General features: G+C 42.0%; 1 protein-coding gene across 1 annotated transcript in view; it reads right to left on the bottom strand.

Moving 5' to 3' along the window:
- Positions 1-1,221: 1,221 nt before the first annotated feature.
- Positions 1,222-11,211, bottom strand: part of LOC125292336 (MAGUK p55 subfamily member 4-like) — a 25,580-nt gene continuing 15,590 nt past the window's right edge. The window contains 14 exon segments of the mRNA XM_048239565.1: positions 1,222-2,944; positions 4,656-4,790; positions 6,769-6,877; positions 7,357-7,442; positions 7,444-7,451; positions 7,701-7,781; positions 8,265-8,438; positions 8,567-8,608; positions 8,794-8,808; positions 9,159-9,179; positions 9,796-9,843; positions 10,106-10,123; positions 10,628-10,686; positions 11,059-11,211. The exon segment at positions 11,059-11,211 is cut by the window's right edge and continues 44 nt beyond it. Coding sequence (XP_048095522.1) covers positions 2,756-2,944; positions 4,656-4,790; positions 6,769-6,877; positions 7,357-7,442; positions 7,444-7,451; positions 7,701-7,781; positions 8,265-8,438; positions 8,567-8,608; positions 8,794-8,808; positions 9,159-9,179; positions 9,796-9,843; positions 10,106-10,123; positions 10,628-10,686; positions 11,059-11,211 — 1,138 coding nt within the window. The 3' untranslated portion in view covers positions 1,222-2,755.

Consider the following 11,211-nt stretch of genomic DNA (forward strand, 5'->3'; position numbering starts at 1 on the left):
GCGGCGGCAAGTTCATTTGCTCAGCCTGTACGTCTAGTATCAAACCATAGGGATTTCTATTGGCTGACGCCGTGGACGTCATCCAATCACAGTGCTCTATTTTGTTAGAGAGTCTTAAGGCAGGCTTAACAGAAAGACGACAGTCCTGCGACGGTAGCAACAAGGAAGGTGGCTATGGCGAACGAAGAGCGGTTGTTTGAATCGGCGTTGGCGTCAACTGTAGAGGAGTTGGACTTGTGCTTTTCTTTGAAAGTTGAGCAACACAATCCACTTAAGTCATTCCTTTCGAAGAAGGATGGATCTGCCGTTTTGCCGACCGGATACGGTAAAAGTTGACTTCCCCGTTCACTGTTTTCATCGCTCTGGCCACGTCATCCTGCTCTTTGTTCTGATTGGTCGTAGCGCTGGCCTATTGCATGCCTAGGCAGTTTGAAAGACAATTCTCTGCCCGCCCCTTGGATTAAGCGAGGTGAATGGTTCGATTCCAGACTATACATTTCAATGATATAGGATGGCCTGCCAGGCTATCATTTTGTTGCACTGTGTCTAATGCTGCCTTAATCTAGGCCTTTTGAAGAAACCAAAGTCGGCCTTGAAGCTGCAAGATAACGCGTACACAGGGCGAGCTCTACTCATAACAACCAGTAGGAGAGTGCAGGGGGGCGAACGATATTTAACCCATGCACAATGTATGACCTGTGATCACTCTATACTGTACACCCCTGAACTTTCCGTAAACTTAAGGTGAAAAGTTTGTTCGGGGTAGTGTTGTGTCAGCATTTTGAAGGGGTATAAATAAGAGAGTTCTACCTTTGTTCGGGAGTGCGATCGTGCGATCCACTCAGGCTTTGCGCTATGTACTGAAGTCATTAAAGGAATTTTTGCACGGAACTCTGCCGGACTTTTGCGCCTTCTTTTTGGGACAAGTTTTTGACTTATAATGGTGTATTTTTGTACGTTGTAGGCAAGATGTTTGGACTTAATTTCTGGCCCGAGTCTGAATATCTGCCACGACATAATACAATTCTTAAACAAATGATCAAGGTGCACAAAAGATACTGGGGAAATCATCAATGTTTTTTCTTAAGGTGACAAGTATCAAAAGAGTGGGGCTTACAGAGTTTTCAATCCACTGACTGCACCTTAAATACTGGGAAGTGGGAGATGGTATAACAAAGCAATTTGTTTTTATTTCCAATGTAGAAAATCAACAACACTGGGTTGAATCCAACATTTTTTTTTTATTTCAGTGCCATGCATTCAAATAACAATCTATATAAAAAGTACAAAATACAAAATATAAAGTCCTTTCTCTGGTTGTGAGTACCTGTAAATAATGCTAGAGTCCATTGTTGGTCTACACCAGTCCCTTAGAGATGGTACTAGTATAGGCTGCATTGGGAGTTAGCCCCCCCCCCCACCCCTTCTACCATTGACAGCAGTCACATTGTTGTTTGGATAAATCGATTTAACTGTCAGGGCTCCAAAGTATGACAAAATGTAAACTATGTTTTTTGGTTTACAAAAAAAGGAAATTAAAAGAAGGCTTTTTGATTCAAACAAAACCTCAGCTTTACATGTCTATGTGGCATAAGAATACAATAAAGCAAAAACAAATAAAACATTGTCTATATTTTAACATAAAAAAAACAAACTATTTAACGTTACAACATTTTGGACATCAAAAAGTGGGATCACAAAAGACATGTGTATATAGTTTTAAGTCCGTGTTCCTATCATAGTGAAATTAATCAGGTCCGTGTTCCTATCATAGTGAAATTGTTGCTCTTACTAAGAATAGCAAATAATCCCTCATGGTGCTGTACTAAGTAAGTACTCGGTACTGAACCAAAGGAAAATAAAGAAAGTGAAGTCTATCAGTTACTGTAAACATAGAGTAGACCTTGAGCAGGAGTAGGTGTTCACCTGAGGCTAGAATGAGGTGTTGTGAGAGGTTGTGAAAGGTTATACGTTTGATATGAAGAGCTTCTATATAGGATTGGCAATATAAAAATAAATAAACAAGCAACAACGACAACAAATGCCATTCACACAATAGTTCTGATTGGCACTTGTTTCTGTGCTTAAATTAGGCCTTGTGTTTGGGCTATTTATATCATTAAGGAAATATTAAGGAAAGAAAAGTATTTTTCCTTCATTGAAAACATTATACCCAGTGTCTTGAATCCTCATTTCAACTTGTTATTTTCTTCAGCATATCTTCATGATTGTAAAATCCTCTTCCTCCGATTCTCTGTGATCCCCTCTCCTCCACTGGTCTGAAATACCTTTTACCATTCAGGGTTCTGATCCCACCCACACACACACACACACACACACACACACACACACACACACATACAGACACAGACACGCATGCATACATGCATGCAGGCACACACCCACCCGCACACACGCACATGCACGCATGGACACACACGTGTAGGTGTGTGTTTGTTGGCATACCTAAGTGTGTATATGTCTTGGTATTGTGTGTATTTTTACTTTTCCCTTGCCTGCTGTTCCACCTCTCTGTATGGCTGCATCTCATGTGAGCATATGAGAGTGTATCTGAGTGTGTGTGTGTGTGTGTGTGTGTGTGTGTGTGTGTGTGTGTGTGTGTGTGTGTGTGTGTGTGTGATTGCGATTGCATGTGTGCATGTGTACGTGCCGTGCGTGCGTGTGTGCGTGCGTGGATTAGGGTTCGTCAGGTAGTGTCCAGGCCGTTAGGGTTCGTCAGGTAGTGTCCAGGCCGTTAGGGTTCGTCAGGTAGTGTCCAGGCTGTAGGAACCCACTGTTGGTCCTCCTGAGCATGCTGGATCAGGTTGAAGAGCTGGAGGCAGGTCTCTCGCAGGTCCTCGTTCACCAGCACACGGTCAAAGTAGTGACCGTACAGCGTCTCCAAACGCCCCGATGTCTGCTCCATCTCACGGAAGTCCTCATCCTACACATTACACAAACACGACACATTCACATATGTTCACACAAGTGGCAGACCGTCAGGGCCTTCAAGGCCTTCTCTGAAGGCCTAACTATTTTGAAACGAATGAAAAATAATAGTGTCTTTAATAACATTGTACTTTAGCATTTATTATTTGCCCTTCCCCGATCGTTCTTGACTACTGATATCCTACCGTTGTACGATATGTGATTTGATTGACATCAGGCCGCATCAGGCCTTCACAAGGAATCACTGCGTTTTCGGTACCTAAGCAACCATTAGAAATCATATGTTTGGATTTGGGTTGATTGATGGCTACAGTACATCTGACTGATTAGCCAATCAAATCGACCTGTTATGGCGAGGTAGGCAGGTCTGACTGCAGTCGGGCCTGCAATGTTCGGAAAGAATACCCGGAACCGTTCATCACGAATTTGGACGCTGTCTTTTTGACGTGAGGAACGGAGGAACTTCGTGAGCATCTTCTCTCAGTCAGACAGACTGACATTCACTGGAAAAGTACATGTCACACTGACATGGCTATGGTTATAGTTATAAACAGTAAATTGACCGTTTTTGTTTAAAAAATATATATTGATAAGCCTTCATTAAGCAAAATAATATAGGCTAATGTAACGTTACAGTGTCAGCTGGACTACATGTTAGCAGGATGCACATAACGTCAGCTAGCTCTGCACGTAGCTGAGCCTATGCAGGAATTGGTATGTTTTGTTTCATGTTTATTTGATAACATAGACTTGTAATAGATGCTTGTTATCTGGCCCTTTTCTATATAAAAAAGTGTTTTTGTGCTGCTTGCAGACTGCAGTGTCTGCTTGGTTACTACTAGATTGTATGCTAGCTTGAAGTTGTGTTTGAGTTGGTGGTTTGGTGAAGATGTCTGGATCGGCATCTATGTAAAAACTGTCATTTGTCTTTGGTTCTGTGCACTGTGTACTGTACATGTGAATATGGGTGGTAAATATATGGATGATCTGTTAACCAATACGCAATCGGAGCATTAATTGTTTATGTAATGAAGATTCTAGTGCTACACAGACTCGCGTAAGAGAGAGAAAGATTTTCCCCCCTATTATTAGTTTTGTCAAAAAATAGTCATCATTGAAGGCCTAACCACTGAACGCACGGTCCGCCACTGCTTAACACAGACATAGATCTCATACACGACACTTCCCACAGCCGAATAGATCACATGAAGGACACATTCACTTCAACCACAGCCATATACTGTAGATAACATACACAACACATTCCACAGCTGTATAGATCACATACAGGACACATGCAGAACACGTTCACTTTATCTACAGTCCTTTACAGTAGATCACATTCACACAGTTAGCAGATGTATCCATGTGATCCTATAGATAGATTCTACCACATTCACACTGTGTGGCTGGAACGCATTATACTGTACTATGTCACCAAGCGTTGGATTGTTCACCCACTAATAGGGAACGTGAGCTGGGTTTAGACCGTCGTGAGACAGGTTAGTTTAACCCTACTAATGATGTGTTTTAGTTGTATTAGTTGTTTAATTGTATTAGTTGTTGTTTATTTGGTGTATTGGGTAGGAGCATGATTTTGGTCGGTTTTAGACAAATGTGGTACTGGCAATAGACAGAAAGGGGGATTCCTCCATTGTGTGACTTTAGCTGCTGTGCCCACTGGCCCCCTGGCACTGCCGCCTCACCCTGAAGCTGCGCTCCATCTGGTAGAGGGTGAAGATCTTGGCGCTCCTCCTCGTCTGTCTCAGGCGCTCAAGACTAGGAGGCCGGACGAAGATGATGAAGGGCTGCAACCGCTTGGTCCTGATGGACGGGATACTCTGAGGAACGATATGTCACAAGTATAAGTAGATAAGTATATAGACCCTTTCAACAATAACAACAAAAACAATGCTTGAACGTTCTATTTGGTTCCCAATCTACTTTCTCTGCATTAAGGTAACATATGGAATGTTAAAACGGAAGCCTTGTGGGGCCAACTATGATTAGTTTACAATGTGATGTCTGTATGATTACAATATGTCAACGTGGCCCCGGCCATGGCGCAACTGGCTAGGTCACCTGCACCGTACACCGGCGACCCGGGTTCGATTCCCGCCCCGTGGTCCTTTCCGGATCCCACCCCGACTCTCTCTCCCACTAACTTCCTGTCATTCTCCACTATCTTATCTGATTAAAGGCATAAAAAAGCCCAAAAACAATATGTCAACGTAGTCCTAATATACTGGATACTCTGCAGAATATGGAACAATAAAGAAGTGAGTAAACTTTTATCCAGATATATCTGTGCAAGGAATAAACCCAGAGTAAGATATAAAACTCTCCAGTTGGCAAAAGAGAGAGGAGGGCTTGCTCTCGGTGTTTGCGAGACTATTATAGGGCTGCTCAACTTAGGACACTGGTTGGGTGGTGTGAACACAGTTATAGGTCGAGGTGGAAGGATATAGAATGTTCAATGGAGGAGAAATGTCCAATCAACATGTTGATAGATGATCCTTCATTGGTTAACCAACTCTCTGATCCAGGTAACACTTGGATACACGGCTCCCTCAAGAAATGGCACAATATAATTAAAAACACCACTTGAAGGGAGGGCTGGGACTTGTAAGTGGTTTGCCTATGACACTGACTTCACCCCTATTTATGACAGGAGATTTGTTGAATGGACAGACAAAGGTCTTACAACATAATAGTCTATTGCATCAAGATCTTGTCTTGAGCTTTCAGGAGTTGAAAGACAGATTTGGATCGCAGAATCAAGCTAATTTTAGATATTTACAAATCAGGGACTTTATTTCCAAGACATTTTCGAAAGAAGATACGGTGGTGGGTAGAGACCTCATTGACATTTTTCAAAAGGCCTACGAAGATGTAGCATACCAACAAATTATCTCTAAATTATATGCAGCTCTTCAGGCCCCATCAGGTGATCATGCATTAAAGCCAGATGGGTCTTTTTTGATGTTGTCTTTTGTTTTTCTCCTTTACTGTATAAGCGTATATATTGTGACCAAGAACAACTTTGGTTATGCATGACTAACTTGAGAACTCACAATAAAAAGTAAATTATAAAAATAAAAAAAGTGAAAAGTGATTCCATACATGACTAATCATAAACATACTTATTAAACCAGTTCCATTTGAAAATGGATTCTGGTGATGCTGTGGTATCATTACGCGTCTCAAGGATCCTGCCAAGTAATACAAATATGTCTCATCCTAACAAGATGATAAAAGGCTCACATAAATTCTAAAGGTACACTAAAATGAACTATTATTCCTCAGAAAAAAGAGATCAAAGGTGAAACACCATCAATCATGATAACACTCTTAAATGAGCAACAAGGAACGGAGGATTACAGAAAATTCCTCTGGATGACAGATGATGGTTTGCACTGTCAGAGCTCTCCTGCCAAAACCCTTTTTACGTCTCAAAGAAATAATGAGGCGAGGTGAAGCGAAGCTTTTCAGGACATTGCAAGGTAATTGCATCAGTGCGTCCTTACTTTCTCAGAAATCTCAAACAGTAGAGTACATCTCAAACAGTAGAGTACATCTTCAACCTTAGACACAGTCTGTTGATGATTAAGTTCATGGCAGTGTGGGGTACGCTTGGTGCATTTTAAAAACAGTTCATATGAGGTCAGTGACACATAGAAACGTGGCATTGTACGGATACACACACACACATACACGCACGCGGACAGGCACATGCACACGCACACGCACACGCACACTCACACACACACACACACACAAATCAACTGCTAAGGAGTGACTAAACCTTAATGAACTTACATGTGGCTCGATGTCGATGACACACACTTTCCCGCTGTCAATCACCTCCTTGATGGCGTCCACACTGGTACCATAGAAATGACCTTTGTACTCTCCGTACTCCAGAAACCTTGGAGAACAGTCAAGATGTCAGTGCCCATGGGGTTCAAGTCCAATTCTGAGACCATTTCCTGAACCCCCTCCCTCATCCTAGCAATATTATAAATAAATGGGCATTGAATAAACAAAGTTGGGATACTCAAGGAAGCAGTAAAGCAAATAACCAGATATACACCACTTCTGCGTAGAAATATTTGTATTAATGTATTTTGGCAAGTAAATTTTAAACTGCTACAACAAAATTCTCTGATATTCCATGACTTTGACCCAAACATGATGAAGTTCCCTGACATGTCTGGAATAGACTTTCCAATATTCCATGATATTCCAGAAATTCCATGACCCATGGGAACCCTGCTCAAAACATATATTTAGGTGTGTGTCTCTCTCTGTGTCTGTGTGTGTGTGTGTGTGTGTGTGTGTGTGTGTGTGTGTGTGTGTGTAAAATAATGTTAGTATTTAAATACGGGGGGGTGGGGGGTGTTGCACCTGTGGTTGCAGGCCATGTACTCAAACAGCTCCCTGCTGATGAAGTGATACTCTCTCCCAGCCTCTTCTGACCGCTTCAGGGGTCGAAGTTGTGTCTGACACAAAGACACACACACACACACACACACACACACACACACACACACACACACACAGAACAAAACTCAAGTAAAGAAATATGACTTTTGTTCTCCTGCACCTTAATTTGGTTGTGTGCTCATTCCCAGACTAAATATGTGATATTCTATACAAAACATGGAAGTGAACGACAAGACACAAAGATAAACAGACAGACAGAGAGACAGACAGACAGGCAGTGTATAAAAGTAGTATAAGACACATACGAGGAACAGCCCCTTGAAACTTCATGGGGTTGATTTTGATGATCCGTTTACGCAGCTCATTCACTCCTACTCCAGATGGACCTATACACACACACACACAAACACACACACACACACACACACACACACACACACACACACAAAGCCTCACTCACAATGCATGCCAAAATAGTCTAATCCAGCTGCAGCCTCCCAAGATTTAATACATAAATATTTTATAAATAATAATAATCTCACAGCTAACACCATAAGACATTTCAAAATAAATTATATTTTAGCAATACAAAACCTTACGTCATCATACTGAACAACATAACATAACACAACACAACACAACACAACACAACACAACACAACACAACACAACACAACACAACACAACACAACACAAAGCAAACATTAAAAAGTGCACTTGTGCTTAATATTAGAACACAAACAAACACAAACAAGGTGCTTTGCATCTTTGCCTTCGTTCATGAAAATAAATGTTTCCTTTTGATATGAACTAATCAAGAAAATAAGTGCTGTGATTGGTATATTGTTATCATTGAGGTTTGTTCTGACCTATCAGGGCAATGAGGCGGGGTGGGTCTTCGGGGTTCCTCTGAAAGGTGACCACCTCTTCGTAGGGATTGGCTAGCGAGCCATGGCTGTTAGTAGGGCAACATGAGTGACACGACTGACGCCGCTTGCTCTGAGTCCTCCGCCTCCACAAGCGAATGCTGCGCCGGAACCCAGCTAATCAATCAATCAATCAATCAATCAATCAATCAATCAATCAGATCAACTTTGCAGCAATTCCTATGAATAGACCATGGAGTCAATGTCTAATATGCAGTAATATGATAAATAATATATTAGCTCACCTATGTAAATACCATCCCTTGTGTAGTCATTCTCAGCCTCCTCTGTGAAAGAAATAGTTTGTTAAAGGTGGGTGTGTTACAGGTAAGCATATTAAACATTAACCACATACACCCACACGCGCACACACACACACACACACACACACACACACACACACACACACACACACACACACACACACACACACAAACTGATACAAGGTAGTCAATGTTTGGGTGATGCATACCTTCTGAGAGCTCGTCTGACGTTGTAGATAAGAAAGGGAGAGAGAGAGAGTAGATAAGAAAGGGAGAGAGAGAGAGTAGATAAGAAAGGGAGAGAGAGTACATAAACAACAATGACATTTTTTATAATGTTCTGCAGAATTATAACACCTCCTTATATCATGTTTTTCTTGATCAACTGCTTTTGAAACTCAAATATGACACTCCCAGCCCTGATGAAACTCTATTCCAAAATTGATGTGACTGTTAATCCCAGATTTCCCCTCATCTGTCTGCCCCAAACACAAGGTGAGCCCATGAATTGTGTTATAATCCCAACAAACACACAACAGCTCCACTGATACGACACCTCCACACACTTACCTACCAGTTTCAACAGCGTCCTCATCTGTGCAGAGGGAAGAGACAGAGCTTTAGCCAACCGCACTTAACAGCACAACACAGGGTGGGCGCATGGCCGTTTGTATTTGAAGAGTTCAGATGCAAAAACGGTTAAATCCATCTCCAAATATGTACAAAATTACTTTTTATGGTCGATTCTTGGTCAATTTTCTATCTACCAACTACTGCCATTTGGTTGTTTTTTTTTTACTAAAAATGAATCAAATCCACACAAACAACAACTCAACAACAGTTTGACGGACATTGATTTGAAAATATATAAATATATTTCTGTAAATCCATCAAATATGGACTTAACTGCTTTTGCATCTGAACCTTTCATTCACATTCTGACTGGATACTGACTTGGATTATTTAATGACTTTGAAATGAAAACCTGAATGCCCCGGGGAGGCGATCAGTGTTCCAGCCCAGAAAAGCAGACCCATGTCTGGGCAGCTGTGTTTATTTACAGTAATGAGTCATGTTGACAAGAACGTATCTAGGAAGCCTGCAAGAGCTGCACACTAAAACATCTCCTGAAAGTCTGTAAATATGAGGAAATGTTTATGCACTATGTATTATATGTATTTAACAACATGACCTATTTAGACGATCCTCACCTGTGTCGTCAAACTTGAGATCAATGACCCCTAAGTCGTCGTCATCGTCTATAAACAGACAAACAGACAGATACTAAATTTAATTTATTCCACAATAAATACACAGTAGCCTACTTATACTTATAACTTGACTCATCCCAAACTGGTCCTGAAGTCTTACTGAAAACTGAGAAATATGACTCACAACAATTAGCTTTGTAATGGACCTCACATGTAAGTGTTGTGGATAAAAGATTCTATCAAATAACCACTAACTACTATCAAGTAACTGATACATTACAGTATTGCACACTCATGCACAGATACGCACCGTCATCAAACGAGTCCACTTCCGGTAGGCAAGGGTGAGTAGAGGAGAGTAGAGGAGAGGAGAGGAGAGGAGGAGAGGAGTAGAGGAGAGATTGAAAGAAGGAATGATTATGTTGTTGTTCTGGTCATGGTGTTACGTAGACAGTAAGAGTGTTAACTCAGGAACAGAGGGACTTCCTCTACGGAGCCTCTAGGCCTGACAATGAGTTTGAACTGAGCTCATCAGACACAGGTCAGAGGTGAGGGATCACACACACACACACACACACACACACACACACACACACACACACACACACACACACACACACAGAGACACACACACATAGAGACACACCACACACACACACATAGACACACACACACATAGAGAGACACTAACACACACACATATAGAGAGACACACATATAGAGAAAGAGACACACACATGCACACACACGTATATGCACTTATATATCTATGTATATGTAGAATTCTAAATATAAATCTGAAAGGTACTAGTGAATGTAAACATTTACTCACAGGGTTTGATGCAGGAGTGTCCTTGAGGTGGCTCAGAGAACCACACCTCCCTCAGTCTCCTACAGAAGACCAACATCAGCACAGGTGAGTAGTCATCCAAATAGAAAAGATAAGAAGACGTGTGTGTGCGTGTGTGTGTGTGTGTGTGTGTGTGTGTGTGTGCACGAGTTGTGTGTGTGTATGTGTGAGTATGTGTGTGTGTGTGTGTGTGTGTGTGTGTGTGTGTGTGCATGCACCCAAACATTGACTACCTTGTATCAGTTTGTGTGTGTGTGTGCGTCGCGCGTCGTGCGTCGTCGCGTCGCGTCGCGTCGCGTCGCGTCGCGTCGCATCGATAACGTCGCGTGTCTTGTAGCGCGTGAGTTGTGTGTGTGTGTGTGTATGTGTAAGTAAGTAAGTAAATGTGTGTGTGTGGTGAAATCAGTACCCACTTCTTGAGAGAATTAGTGGACGGTATGAGTCCTGCGCAGGCGGCTGAGCTGTCCAGTTTCCTGGCCTGCCACCAGAGGGCGTCGGTCTGGTCCACGATCTCCAGCAGCTCTCCCTTATGGAAAGCCATCCCTGCATCCGGACACGGAATAGTG

Source organism: Alosa alosa, chromosome 3 (genome assembly GCF_017589495.1).
Source record: "Alosa alosa isolate M-15738 ecotype Scorff River chromosome 3, AALO_Geno_1.1, whole genome shotgun sequence".
Lineage (NCBI taxonomy): Eukaryota > Metazoa > Chordata > Actinopteri > Clupeiformes > Clupeidae > Alosa > Alosa alosa.